The sequence below is a fragment of the Alexandromys fortis genome, unplaced genomic scaffold (genome assembly GCF_014885135.2).
Source record: "Alexandromys fortis isolate MF-2015 unplaced genomic scaffold, M_Fortis_MF-2015_v1.1 scaffold_8_1_9099942, whole genome shotgun sequence".
NCBI classification, from domain to species: Eukaryota; Metazoa; Chordata; class Mammalia; order Rodentia; family Cricetidae; genus Alexandromys; species Alexandromys fortis.
The window spans coordinates 3,314,777-3,330,123 of NW_026067898.1; the positions used below are offsets into that span (position 1 = coordinate 3,314,777).

The 15,347-nt window shown below is 41.6% G+C and overlaps 1 protein-coding gene across 2 annotated transcripts in view; it reads right to left on the minus strand.

The window, feature by feature from the left end:
* Positions 1 to 4,386: 4,386 nt before the first annotated feature.
* Positions 4,387 to 15,347, minus strand: part of Dusp19 (dual specificity phosphatase 19) — a 13,647-nt gene continuing 2,686 nt past the window's right edge. The window contains exons 2-4 of one of the 2 annotated variants that reach the window (XM_050120468.1): positions 13,503 to 13,549; positions 11,152 to 11,304; positions 4,387 to 6,430 (exon numbers count right to left, since the gene is read on the minus strand). In XM_050120468.1, coding sequence (XP_049976425.1) covers positions 6,224 to 6,430; positions 11,152 to 11,304; positions 13,503 to 13,549 — 407 coding nt within the window. In that variant the 3' untranslated portion in view covers positions 4,387 to 6,223. The remainder of the gene's footprint in view (positions 6,431 to 11,151; positions 11,305 to 13,502; positions 13,550 to 15,347) is intronic. The other variant, XM_050120478.1, reaches the window with a different exon arrangement.

The following is a 15,347-nucleotide window of genomic DNA, read 5'->3' on the forward strand; positions in this document are numbered from 1 at the left end:
ATGGAGTCGTGATAGGGAACAAGATGATGCCGTCAGACATCAAATGAAACACGAGCTCGGCTGATCTGCCTGGTCATTCTTAACCAATTAAATGCATCCTTCTGCCTTTTGGAAATGAAGAGAAATTTCCAAACTTTCATGGGAGAATTTGATTCCTGGTCCTGCGTTCAAATACCAGTTAGGTTTAATCAAATATTATTTGATTAACTTAATTATTTGCTTAACTCAGGGAAGTTATAGACGTCAAAAGAGAAAACTTCTGGAGGTGGGGGGGTGGTCTCGATTCTTGAAAGAATTATGCCTGGATTTTACCTTGAGATGACAAGTTCAGGAGGGAGTCGCAAGGACTGACAGTAAACAAGAATGCTGGTGATAAACAAGCTATTTTCTATAATTTTGTTTGAGATTTTCTAATTTTTTTTTTTAAAGTAAAACTAGCTGGGCAATGGTGGTGCACACCTTTAATCCCAGCACTCAGGAGGCAGACGGAAGCAGATGGGTCTGCATGAGATGGAGGCCAACCTGGTCTACAGAACAAGTTCTAGGACAGCCAGGGCTGTTACACAGAGACCCCTGTCTCAAAAAAACAACAAAACTAACAAACAAAAAGACAAACAAGCCCATATATTTTTGTCTCCACTTTTGTGAAATATATTAGTAAAAAATCAGTGAAGCAATTATTCTTTGCCTGGTAGTTATTTTTATTTAATGAACAGGTATTTTGTTGAGGACTGGTACAAGCCTCTCAACTTTGAATACTTAATAATTATGGGGCACTGGTAATTCTAGAATTTAGTTTATTCATTTGAATTGTAGAAAGTGTAATATCAACCTTGTATATAATACACTGGTTTACTCACCCCCAAATAGATACATATTATTGCCTTAACTGTAAGTCGGCATATCACATAGCACTTAATAAACAAATCTGGCTTCTCCCATCACTCTGTCTACCAAACTGATCTTCGCAAGGTCAGCATATCCTCCATGAAGCCAAGCCCAGTTGCCTTCGGTACATATTTACTGTATGGAACTCTCAGCATCATTTGTTCTTATTTAGCATGCATGTTGAAGTCTTCTTTAGTTCCTTTGACAGTGTGCTCCAGTTGCTCTCTTCTCTCTCTGACCACATCTCTTTTCTTGGCCCACCCTCCATCCAGCTTTTAAATGTGGTTGCACTCCACACACACATGGAGTCCTGAAGTCCAGCTCCAGCAGGGTTCTTGTGCCAGAGGATGGATGTGTGAATTCGGTGACAGACTCTTTCAAACTCATGGCCCCAACTAGCTGCGGCCATCTCTGTTTTTTTATACAAGTTCTAATGCATTCAAACATGAGCAGCTTCAAATCATTTCTCTTTCCCAAGAACCATTAACATTTATTCATTTTAGTTTCTCTTCTTTTTTCCTACTCCCTTGACATCATTGACTTTTACCCCATATCATTATAATACAAGCCAAATGCTTTTATCCAGCTAGGTACGTCTTATTCATACTGTGCCCTAGCTGGCAGCAAACATGCGGTTATAAAGAGATTTAAGCCCCATGATTAGTTCTTAACAATATGAAATCAGCTGAGGGTATTGCAATGCCTAGGATATCATTTTCAGGTGTATACCAATTCCTAAGGGATCTGTATGTCACCTTTATTATGTGCTGTACATTTATAATTCTATTCTTTATAAGTTCTTAAAATAGTCATGATTAGTACTTAACTCTTTAACTGTTGGGACTAAATTTCTATTCTTCCTGGCAATTTCTGCACGTACTTTCCACTTAAGGGAACTGGGAGTTTTAGATTCCTTTATTGATATATTAGAAACATAGCTAAGCGTTCATGTCCTGGTGCCAGAGAAATGTCTGACCTTTCATGTTCCTACGAGTTTTTAAGGTCATCTTTTAAGAAACTGTTTTCCGAGTTCTTAAGCTCTTTGGAGTATATTTATCCGGTTTTGGAATTGAATAAGCAATGATTTGGAAATGAATAAGCCTTAGTGAGTTCTTTCTGCTTACTCTGGACACAAGGCAACTGGAGAAACCGGTTTCTGTAACACACCAGAGCTTTGGTTCCCAGTAAACCCAGGCACAATCGTGGCTAATAAAGCAAAGCTAAGAGTTACCATAGTGAAAGCTACAGAGGCCCGAAGCCCATGAGTTCCCTAGGATCAGCGCAGGATTTTGCCCTATTGTTTCCATAGGTCCTTGTCAAGTGGACGGGACTCTCCAAAGAGCCATGTCCTCTAGTCTAACAAGCTCCATTTGCAAAACACTTGTGCGCCATTCCCAGGAGTGACAGCATGGCTTCCGCCACGGTTGTTCTCCAAAATCCAGCTTTATACCTTAGTCTGACTTTAAACTCTCCTTTGTGCGATGCTGTCTGTTCCTACTGCAAATTCTTACCAGTAACCAAAAGCCCCATCCAGTTACCCTCTTGGCATACCCATTTGACTTGTATATCTAAAGGATACGTTGAATCGAATATAAAAGGCCAACGTAGGAATGAATACTTATTCTCATTAAAGCTGAAAGCCTTGGGATGATTCTGAAATCTCTTCATTTCTTTCTTGTTTTGTTTTTTGAGACAGAGGTTCTCTGTGTAACCATTCTGGCTGTTCTGGAATTCACTCTGTAGACTAGGCTGGCCTCCAATTCACTGAGATTTGCATGTCTGTGCCTCCCAAATGCTAGGATTAAATGTTTGCCTCACCACTACCCGGCTAAAAACTCTTCTTTTCAATAAAATTCAATGCCATGGCTTGTAAGACCTACTCTCTAAATATTTTTCAAAGTATCCACTTATTTCCGTTTTCATAAGATCCATTTATATTATTTTAATTAGGTGTAGGTGTGTGTGTTTGTATGTAGGTATGCGCATGTGCATGCAGGCACCTGCAGCAGCCAAAGGTGTCCTATACCCTGGAGCTGGAGCTACAGCTACAGGCTGCTGAGAGTTACCTGATGCTTGTGCTGGGAACCAACCCCTGGTTCTCAGAACAGTAGCTGTTCTGAACCATGGAGCCATCTCTCTAGCTTCCCCTTCTTTCCATCTTTACTGCATCAAATAAACCTGGCTTCACCACCTGAAGCCTGGACCTAACCTCCTTACTTGCCTTGTTTTTCCTCCCAACTCAGTCAAGGCAATACAAACAGACTGAATCATTAAAACAATGGTCTGAAGGTTAGGGATATAGCCCAGCTGCTAGAGTGCCTGCCGAGCATGCGTCAAAGACAGCAGCAACCACATGAACCAGCCTTGGTGTCTATGCCTGTTAACTGCAACACTTGGGAGCTGATGGAGAGGGGACCAGAAGTGAAAGGTCATCCTCAGTTCGGTAGCAAATCGGAGCCCAACTGTAAAACGCAAGACCTTGGGCCGGGCGGTGGTGGCGCAGGCCTTTAATCCCAACACTCAGGAGGCAGAGGCAGGCAGTTCAAGACCAGCCTGGTCTACAAGAGCTAGTTCCAGAACAGGCTCCAAAGCTACAGAGAAACCCGGGCTCAAAAAAACCAAAAACAAACAAACAAACAAAAAACCCCAACAACAACAACAACAAACACAAGACCTTGCCTCAAATAAATGAACTACCATTCTTGAGGCTGGAGAAATGGTTCAGGGGTTAAAAGCACTGGCTGCTCTTACAGAGAACCTGGGTTCAGTTCTCAGCACCCACAAGGGACAGCTCACAGTTGTCTGAAATTTTAGTCCTGTGGGGGAATCCAATGCCTCCATGGACTCTGCACACACATGGCACACAGACAAATAAGCAGGGAAAATATCTATACACATAAAAATGAAAGTAAAACAAAACTTTCTAAGCAAATTATGATTACAACCTTTAATCTTTCCGCTGTTCTGAAAGACTAACATCCGAAAGCTCTGGACCAGGTCTCGATGATCTGGCCGACAGTCCACATCCATGGACAGCATCCCATAGCCTCCATCCCATGCCCTCCACCTCAGTGATGGACGGCATCCCATGCCCTCCACCTCAGTGATGGACGGCATCCCATGCCCTCCACCTCAGTGATGGACGGCATCTCATGTCCTCTGCCTCAGTGGTGGACGGCATCCCACACCCTCCATCCCATGCCCTCCGCCTCAGTGGTGGACGGCATCCCACACCCTCCATCCCATGCCCTCCGCCTCAGTGCTCCCTCATCTCAGCCACATCTCAGTAAGTCCTTCATATGACAATGTTTCGTGCTCTTCCTCGTCTTTGGCTTTTACATCTGGTCCTGACTCAGTTCTGGAAAATCTGCCACAACCCACTCACCTTCAGTCAACGCCTACTTACCTTTTAGAACCTATCACAAATGTCACTCAAAAAGCATAAAAAAATTCCTTCATAACTAGACCAAGATAAAATTTGCAGTATGCACCTACATAAAAATTTAAAGATTTTTATTTGTGTGTGTATGTGTGTGTGTTGCTGATGATGGAAGTCAGGGCCTCTTAGCAAACTAAGCATACACTCTCCCACTTGATCTGTAATCCCCTGCCTCAAACTCAAAACCATATAGCAAATATACAATGTACATAATTCAGCTTTGTTATCATGGAAGCATTAGAGAAAAAAACGGTTCAAAGTGTTCTTCCAGGAAAAAAATGTACAAAATGTTGAGCATTCTATAAATATTTAAATTTTTATAGATTCATAATTTTTCCTTAGAAAATATGTTTTTCAATAGAATACTGAAATATAAAATAGATCAATCTTAAGATTTTATCTTAAAAAAATCATCTTTCACTATAAGATAGATTTTAGAGATCCCAGGAGACAAAAAAATATGGCAGGAAACCCATAGGCAGAACACTTAGCACCCAAGTTAAAAAGAGCAAAGTTTAAGTGATAATGCTTAATTTAAAAAAATCATAAAATTATAACATAGAGCATCTATGCAATCACCTAATGAATAAAAGAAAATGCTTATAATAAGACCAAATTTAAAAGTCAAAATGAAAATTTGTATAATGTAATCCTAATTGGTCCTATTAAATAAAAACCTGAAGTCAGATATTAGGGGGTGAAAGCCAAAAGATCAGAGAAGCAGAGCAGCCAGCCACTAGAGTTCTTACCTCTTCAAATGCTCAAACCCAATAGGCAAGGTCCTGCCTCTACAGATCCCCAGACTGGATTCTCTGAGCTCCTGTCTCCTCCCGCCTTATACTCCTCTCTCTGCCCAGCCATCGCTCCTGTCTCCATCTCCCTAGTGCTGAGATTAAAAGTGTGGGATCCCCAGTGCTGGGATCGAAGATGTGAGCTCTGTTTTTCTTTTAGACTGATCTGATCTTGAGTAGCCTAGAGAGGCCTTGAACTCACAGAAATCTGTCTGCCTGCTTCCAGGAGTGCTGGGATTAAAGGTGTGCACCACCACCGCCCAGCCTCTACGGCTAGTTAGTGTGGCTAGTTCTGCACTCTGATCCTCAGGGAAGCTTTATCTGTTATCAAATATCACCAGAAACTTGTTTTTCATAAGAGGATTTAAGTTACATGTATTTATAAGCATTAGATAGCTTTAATATAAGCCTTTGATTCTGGTACTCTTTGGGAAAAGCTGAAGATATTATTTTTTTTAAATATTTATTTATTATGTATACAATATTCTGTCTGCATGTATGCCTGGAAGCCAGAAGAGGGCACCAGACCTCATTACAGATGGTTGTGAGCCACCATGTGGTTGCTGGGAATTGAACTCAGGACCTTTAAAAGAGCAGGCAATGCTCTTAACCTCTGAGCCATCTCTCCAGCCCCAAGATATTATTTTTTAACTTAGAAAAAATTCTTTACAAAAATTTTACCTTTTTTGAAATGGTAAGTCTTCACTTAGTAAGTCTACCACTTCAAAAGGTTTCGTTCATGAAATTTTGTATGAGAAATAAAATTAATTAAAAGGCTTCATTGATTGCTTTTCTATCTCTAACAAAAAATGTAAGGTTTAAAATTTCTCCTACACATATGTGATTTAGTGATTTGATAATACATTATCTTCTCTTTGTAATTCAAAGAAATACTTAACCAGATATTGCAATAACAAAGTGATGGTAAAACTTAAAAATGTATTAATATTCAGGGCAATACAAGTAACCCCCATTTCCACTGGCAAAAGACAACAGGAAAGAGAAGTTTTACAAGTTTTCTCTCCAAAACAGAGGCCGACGGAGAAGCTGTCTGTCTCTGCTAGAGCACAGATCATGGACCACGGTCCCTGTCCGCTGTGGGCAGTTAGTCACCTCCACTGTTCTCTCGGCCCACTTGGTAGGCGCGAAGCTGTTCTACAAAGCCCGAATTCGGACATATGGATGGCCTTGCACTTTTCACCAACGACAAAGCTCTGGTGAACTCCATTTCTTCAAAAGTCATCAGGAAGCCGATGACAATGGCAGCAGCCCTGGAAACCCCTGCGTTACAGTGAACGAGGACCACGCCGTCCTGCAATGACAGCAAACAAAATTCACATTATTCACCTGAGAAAGGTCATTAAATTAATTACACATTCTTAGCAGACTCAAAACTGTCAAGTAAATAATTCATCTTGTCTATCTATATCACAGAATAAATTTCACTGCAGAAAACGAGGACAAATTTATCATCTAACACCTGCTTTCCCCCAGGACTGAAAGGCTCTGATAATGTGGTTGGAATTCTCAAATGGCATCTTCTACAGGCCTCAAGTGACCCAGCCAAGTACAGAGAAAAACCTAGCAACTTACCAGCATCTGTATAGAAATAACTGGTGTCCCTGGCTTGGAAATCTATGTACAAAATCATTGGTGCTGTGGGGCCTGTGATTCCGAAGGAAGTAAATTAAAAAAAGTCTTAACCAATCAGCTAGTAAATGATGGCATGGGAAAGGTAATTATATCCCAGATGTGAGCTCCATAAATAGAGAACTCCTCAGGTAATTCGTAAGTGATACTTTACAAGTGAAGTGGACACAGTGCAGGGTGGATGCCGGTTTGGGCAAGATTGCATTAATGATGAATGTAATCAATCTGAGGGACCAACTTGGCAGACTGCGGGCTTTTAAAAAGTTAATGATCTATAGTGAACGGAGCACACAGCACAGAATCAAACATTTCAGCAACCTCATTTCTCCACTAGTCATCTGGTACAGCAGGAAAGGGACAGGAGGGACCATATGACTAGAAACCCTAGCTCCCAAGCTCACTTACACTACTGCTGGCATGGGCCGTTTGACTATTTCAGGCTTGCCAGGCAGCCTCCCCACATCTGTGGACCTGTGATGAAAATACTGCCTTGATCCACTGTATCAAACCTGCAAGGGCATCTCTTTTCAAGAATGGTTAGCAACAAAATTAATATTTTGAAATTCCTCACATCAACAAGTCTGTGTCAACTGTCTGATTCACTTTTGAGCTTTGCTTCCACACAGGAAAAGTAAAATAACACCCACCGTATACATCTACACATCAGGAACTTGTCCCACTTTTTAAAAATTATCTTTATTTTTAAAAATTATGTGTGTGTGCACACACATGTGGGTAGAGACCCCATGGAGGCCAGAAGAGTGTGTCCCATCCCCTGGAGCTGCAGTTACACATGTGAGCTGCCAGGGTACTGGGAACTAACTGGTCCTCCAGGAGTAAGAGCTCTTGTGTGCTGGGCCATCTCTCCAGCCCCTCTCATTTTGTTCTTTGTGGGTTTTCTTCTGCATTTGCAGTACTAATAGTTATAGTACTATAGAGCTATAAAATTCATAGCTCTGCACACACTAGGCAAGTTCTCTATCACCAGCCTTTTCTTTTCATTTTAAGACAGGTTCTCACTAAGTAGCCCCGGGCGGTTCTAGACTCACCCGGTACTTCAGTCTTCCTGCCTCAACCTAATTTGTTCTTCCACTTTGTACCAACAGTTAGTTTTGTTTTTAAGGATAGGGTTCTTCTGTGTACTATTGGCTGTCCTGGAACTTGCTCTGTAGACCAGGCTGATCTCGAACTCATAGAGATCTATCTGCCTCTGTCTAAGTGCTGGGATGAAAGATGTGAGTCATCACTTAACAGTTAATTTTTTATGACTTAAAATGTTTAAAAGTTATATTACAACAACTTGAAAGTTACTAATGAATATTACTTAGTTCAAAACAATCTCCAGATCTCAACCAATTTTTAAAAATTTTAAAATTTCAATATTTTTCTTTCACTATTTTAAATAACTACTTTTCTTCTTTATAAATTTATTTATGTGTATGTATGTCCACCTTGTCAGAAGAAGACGTTAGAGTCTGTGCTGGCTGGTGTTATGTCAACTTGGCACAAGCCAGAGCTATCTGAAAGGAGGTAACTTCAATTGAGAAAATGCCTTCATAAGATCCAGCTATAAGGCATTTTCTTAATTAGTGATTGATGTGGGGGGGACTAACCCATTGTGGGTGGTGCCATTCCCTGGGCTGGTAGTCCTGAATTTTATAAGAAAGCAGGCTGAGTCAGCCATGACGAGCAAACCAGTAAGCAGAACCCCTCCATGTCCTCTGCATCAGCTCCTGTCTCTAGGTTCCTTCCCTGAGTTCCTGTCCTGACTTTCTTCAGAGATGAACAGATATGGAAGTGTAAAACAATCCTTTTCCTCCCTAATCTGCTGTTTTGTTTTTGTTTTGTTTTGTTTTGTTTGTTTGTTTTGGTCATGATGTTTTGTTATAATAGAAACCCTAAGACAGGTTCCCTGGAACTGGAGTTACAGTCGGTTATGAGCTATACTATATCGGGAAAAGAGTCTGGGTCCTCTGCAGAAACAAGAACTCTCTCTCAATGGCTAAACCTGGTCTCCAGCCTCTGTAACATTCCATCAGGGAGTGCAGAGCGATTAATGAAGTCTTAACCCTACTTGAAGAGCTACAGACAGTCAACAGGTGCTAGGGTAGGGAGAGTCAGGTTTCTCCAGAAGTGTGGTCTCTGGTAGGGTGACCATGCTCCAGCGGATGCCCCATGCCCAGTGTATATGGGCAGCAATAATTAAACTCAATGAGTTATTTAAAAGAGAGAGAGAGAGAAAGAGCATGAATTTGAGAGGGGGATGTGGGAGGATCTTAGAGGAGGTAGAGGGAGACAGTGGGGGAGGACTGGTGTAGGATTAAAATACATTGTATCCATGTATAAAATCCTCAAAGAAAAAATTTTAAATATATTAAAAATCAAATATAATAAAATACTTCCAATTTTTTGGAGAGTCAGACTGTGACAATTCCTGAAGAAAGATAATCTCCTTATCATGCCGAGATCTCCCAGCAACCGTCTGTAGCACAGGTCACTTGGACAACACTCATGCCTATCCAGTATGGTGCTGTGCTTTGAAGATGGTTTGAGCATGGCCCCTAGAGGCTCATGGTATCAAAGTTTGGGCTCATGCTGTGAGGTTAGGAGGTGGTGGGACTAGGGGACGGACTCCTGCAAGGGATGTGCTCCTAGTCCCAGAGTCCCCATGGGACTCCTGACTAGTTCTTGGGGGAAAGAGACTACTACATAAGCTGTATCCACCAACCTGCCTGGGCATCTGCTATTGCTACCATAGACAGGTCTATGAGTGTGAATCCTCTGATACTATTCCTTATCAAAAATGATTATACATTCCATCATACATAAAAACTAAAAGAATTAATTGGTGATGGAGGTGGGTCTTGTATCTTATCTGTTGCTTTCATTGGTTAATAATAAAGAAACTGCCTCAGCCCTCATAGGACAAAAAATTAGGTAGGTGGAGTAAACAAAAGAGAATGCTGGGAAAAAGAAGCTGAGTAGAGGAGTCGCCATGATTCTCCCACTCCAGACAGATGCAGGTTAAGATCCTCCCTGGTAAGCCACCTCGTGGGCTACACAGAATATTAGAAATGGGTTAGAACAATATGTAAGAGCTAGCCAATAAGAAACTGGAACTAGCCGGGCCAGACAATGTTTAAAAAAATACAGTTTCCGTGTAATTATTTCGGGCATAAGCCTGCCATGTGGGCGGCCGGGTGCCGGGGACGCAGCCCTGCCTCCGCTCCTACTTCTACAAATTGGAAAAATATAAACTTAATTACAATTAAAATATAAAACAGAATTACTTATTGAGAGAAAAAAATATCATTTCAGGGTACAACTTTAGGTAATAGCCATCCTAGAAGTCCTGTCTGTCAGAACATTGGTATAAATCGAACTTAATATTGAAGTAATATCTTGTGTTGGTCTTCTTAAGTCACAAAACCAGCAGATAGTTTCAGATTAGGATTTCATATCGTCTCAGCACAACAACATGCATTCTGTCTTAAAATCCTATGCTTCAAAATGCATAGGGGCCAGAGATACAGCTCAGCTTGTAGAGTACTTGCTTGGCACAAACGAGGCCCCAGGTTCCATGCCCAGTCCGGCATAAAAAAAGACACGGTAACGCACATCTCCAAGTCTAGTGTGGGGGTGGTAGAGGCAGGAAAACCAGAAGTTCAAGATCATCCTTGGCTGCACAGCAAGTTTGAGACTTCACCTAAGCTCCATTACCCTGCCTCAATCAATCAGTAAATAACTTTTTATAGGCACAGCTACACAATCTCTGCGCCTTAGTCATGAGAATGAATGAATATTCATCGCCAAGAATCCGCTGACAAGACTAGAGCAGACTGTACCCTTTGGTCCATCTGGCTTCTGACAAATCTGTCAGGATGTGTATAGGTGCTAATACAGCCTCAGAGGATATTTAACTATATATTTACACAGGAAAATTCAGAAGCAGAGGGAGTTTGTATCCCAGTGTTTCTTGGTAAGAACGCAGAAGAAACAAAGCTAAATTAATATGAAAAATAAACTTCTCATTAATAAAAAAAAAAAAACAACAATTGTTGGGCAGTGGTGGCACATGCCTTTAATCACAGCACTCGGGAGACAGAGGCAGGTGGATATCTGTGAGTTCGAGGTCTACAAGAGCTAGTCCTAGGACAGACACCAAAGCTACAGAGAAACACTGTCTCGAAAAACCAAAAAACAAACAAGAAACAAACAAACAACAACAACAAAAACCAATTAGAGAACCAAAAATACTGAAGGATTTGATGAGTATTACTAGAGGGAAATCTTCACAATGGTCCTTTCACAAATTCAGTAAAACATACAAAAACCGGACGGTGGTCCCCTAGCTCTGAAGAACTATATCAAAATAAAACTCACCTTCAGTTTTGCTTGCTCAATAAACTGAAAACATTCTGGAAAATAGGACAGGATATTGGTTTCAGGAACATCCAGTATAGAAATGGTCTTATATGTAAACTCAGTAAGGAAGGCATTTTCTACTCCATAAGCAACATTGAGAATATGGGTCACCTTAAAGGGAAGAACAGAGATGGTTTTTAAGTTCTGTGAATTAGATGATCCAGAAACAGACCGGAATTGTAAGTTCCGGAATATGAATAATGAACACATAACGACTCACTGACTGGTACATGTTCTCTGCCTCATCCCTCAGCAACAATGCTCTTAAATAATACATGCATGAAGCTTCTGTTGTACTCCGACTCCTTGGAGACTGCCATCCGCCCTGCACTAGAAGCACTGTGAAAATTCAGACCAGGTTGAACTTAATGATCCTAAGAACTGAGTGAACAAGGACCTCACCAGAAAGTACTTAAAATATCTACTAGGGAAAAAACACCTCAGTGAATATTATTGTGGTATATTATTTGTTTTAGTAAGTAAACTTGTCTGAAGATCAGAGGGCAAAAAACCAAGACAAGAACCTCAGTGGTTTTTGTTTGTTTGGTTTGGTTTTCTATTGCAATGAACCACAGGCATTTATGGGGCTTATGAAAGGGACCCAGCCAAAAAGGTTCTTTTTTAAGAAAGCCTACCTCTACCACCCAGTGAGAGAAGTGTTGACTGATGCTGGCCTTGGGATAGTATGAATCCCTTTATCCTTACTTCGTATTTACCAGGCATGCAGCTTGTCACAGGCCTCTTACTTAGGCATTATTATTTCCACTACAAATCAAAATGTGTTTCTGTCCCTGAAACGAAAGCGCTGTAAGGAGGAAGATGAAAAGGTTTGCTTTCATCGCGTCTCCACGGCGTCTTTCCTACTCTCGCAACAACCACGCTCACTGCGCGTTTTCTCTCATATTCTTTTGAGGTTTCTTTATGCAAATTTTACTTATTGATCTAAGCACTCGACCAGCCAACTAAGCAGTCAGCCAGCAGTAGCTGAGAGCTCACCACAATCTGATCCACAAGTTGCAGGCAGGGGGAGGGGGGTGAGACTGTGCCTGGCATGGGCTTTGGAAACCTCAAAGGCCACCCCTAGTGAGACACCTCCTCCAACAGGGCCACAGCTCCTAATCCTTCCTACACAGTCCACCAACTAGGAACTTTCCTCTCCCCATAACCAACCAATCGTGAGGATTTTGACTTTCTCAGGATACCTCAAACCCACCACTTCTCTCTACCCCTCTGCATTCGAATCTAAGCGAGTCTCAGCTTCCCCGAGATAAATGAAGTAACTCCACAGTTGGTCTCTCCATCTCTAGCTCAATTCTGTTTACCACACTGCTTCTAATGAGAAATCTCTTTAAAGTGCACCTTTAATCCTGATATTTCACTGCGCAAATGTGTCACTGGCTTTCACCACGTTTTGGATCGTGTCTAAACAACGACGGCACTGGGTCACACTTGCCTCTCTTGCTCATATCTTGGTACCCTTTGTTCTCACACTATCTTCTGATCTCCACCTCTGTCCCGGCAAGCATCAACCTTTCTTTTCTCTGGCTTGGGGCTGTCTACACACACTATCTCTTCTATCTGAATCCTCTTACGTCTGTTCCTTCCTCACCCCCCTCAGAGAGAAATTCAAGATTCCCTCCTCCAAGAAGCTTTTCCTGAGTCCCCAAGTCTCAAACCAAACCAAACAAACCAGGGGCATCATCACTCTGTACTTCCCGACTGAACCGTACACTATATCATTCTATAGAGTTTTTTTGTTTTCTTTGGGTCCATTCTGAGCATAAGCTTCAAGCGAACAGGAACCTCATGTGCTCCTCAAACCACTCAACACGAACTGAAACTGTGCTTGACATGTTAGCAAACAGCTAACAGTTACTTCGAGGAAAATACTGAAAGCAAGCAACAAATCCAATCAGTTGTGTGAAGGGAGCAGGTAAGAAGCAGTATTAGCGGAGGCTGGTGTATGAACTGGGACTCGGGAATGGGTGGGTCTTTGACAAGCAGAGGTGAGACAAGTCTGCCCCATACGGAACTGCTCACACATAGGCAGGAAAGATGTGCTTCCAGGGTCAAGTGCATGGGTTGTGTGAAGGGACCTGAGAAGAACGTGAAATAGGAAAGTTGAATTACACAGCTGTGTATGTAAAGCAGGTGCGATTATTGTCAGTGCTATTAAAATCGGAGCCCAAATTGCACAGATGAGAGGAATCATGCCAAAGTTGGAGCAATACAGTCTTTCCCATGGGATGGGAGAACGGCCATCTCCCCGGATGTAGTCCTAGACCTGAAGCATCCGTCGCTGCATTTACCTTGTACTTCCTCAGTAGCTCCAGATCATGAGCGGCATCCTGTGACCCTGAGGAAATAAATCATACGATCCTGAATACAAACACCACCATTCTGAATCTTCACACAAATTTTATGTAAGGATTCTCTAAAAAACACAACAGCGTGGGGAAAAAAAAAATCAATGAGGGAGAATATCAGTTTAATTTTTTAGAAAGGAAATTTGGTAATATTCACCATGAAAAGTTAACTTTTGTATCCATCTATGGACTTTCACATTTTGAATAATTTATACTAAAATTATAGATGTTGCGGTGATATTAACACATAACGTATAAGAACAAAACCAGGTGGTGCACACCTTTAATCCCAGCACTCGGGAGGCAGAGGCAGGCGGATCTCTGGGAGTTCGAGGCCTGCCTAGTCTACAAGAGCTAGTTCCAAAACAGGCACCAAAGCTACAGAGAAACCAAACAAACAAACAAAACAAAACAAAACCAGCAAGCAAAACAAAACCAAGTCCAATGTAGGTGCTAAGATAAATAAAAGATGGTACAATTACATAGCGAAATCTGAATAGCAATATGTACCACTAGAAATAAAAATTAAAATAGGTAAAGCATGGGATACATATTCTCAGTATGTTAGGAAATAAATACGCGTTAGAGGGGCTTGGAAGACGGCTCAGTGGGTGAAGTACTTGCTAAAACAGGACCTGAGTTAGATCCCTACCACCCACATACAATCCAGGCATGGTGTGAAATGTACCATAAAAAAACAAAAACGTGTTTAAAATCAGAAAGTACATGGAACAAAACACTAAACGTGGGGTTATAGGTGATTTTTTTTCTTACATGAATTCTATTATTTACAATAAACATCTCTTTGTTTTATAAAAGAAGAAACGGTATTAAGAAAGTCAGACACCTGCAGAGTAAGCCCAGGCCAGCTGGCGAGGGAACACGCCTCCCACGTGGGTGGTCCACGGCTCCCACCCACACACTGTACACCCTGTACACCGCTAAGGCTGTGCCTCTCCCGGTCTCTTTCTGTTGAAGACGGCTCCCTACTCTCCAACACTTGGAGACATTCAGAGCAAATTCTTATCTGAGAATGGCCAGTTAGCACAGAGCAGGTTTCACAAATGCTCAAACGGGACATTTACAAGGAAGGATTTCAGGAATGTTACTTTCCTGTGACTCTGTTTCCGTACACAACACTTTCCCTGCCTCCCTTCCTTGTCTGAGGAATCGGCTTCCCTTACATGATTTCAGGTCACTGAGCATCCACAAGTCCACAGTGGGTCCCAGCTGGGAGGCTTCTTACTCAACACGCATTCTGCTTCTTTCTACTAGGAAGTTAGACTTCCAAAAGATGGGCATTGAACAGACGTAGATGGTGGGTACAGAAATTGTCTGTTCTCTCGTCTTTCTGTAATTTCCTGCCAGTTTGAAATACTTCACAATTAAAAGGTAATTCTCAGCTGTCAACTCTAGGAAGGCTTAACCATGTCGGGGATGGCAAACACGTTCAGATAAATTAGTTTTAATTTACTATTTAGTGAACATACCATCTTTTAACAAATTACTCTGATCTGTTTGTATTTTAAAATAGTAAACCTGCAACATGGCTTAAGTGAAATCCTTTCCTTTCTCGCCCTGTGCTTGCGGTATTGAGGTGTGTTGTACACCACTGCTGGGTCTCACTCTGCTGCTGACGCTGCCCTCCCTCTGTAGCCCAGGGAGCAGTGAACTATAGTTATTTTCCTGCCTCAGCTTCTGGAACAGTTACCACTGCAGCTAAGTAAAATTCTGGGTTTTAAAGTATTTACTTATTTATTCATTTACTTTTTATTTTATTTATTTATT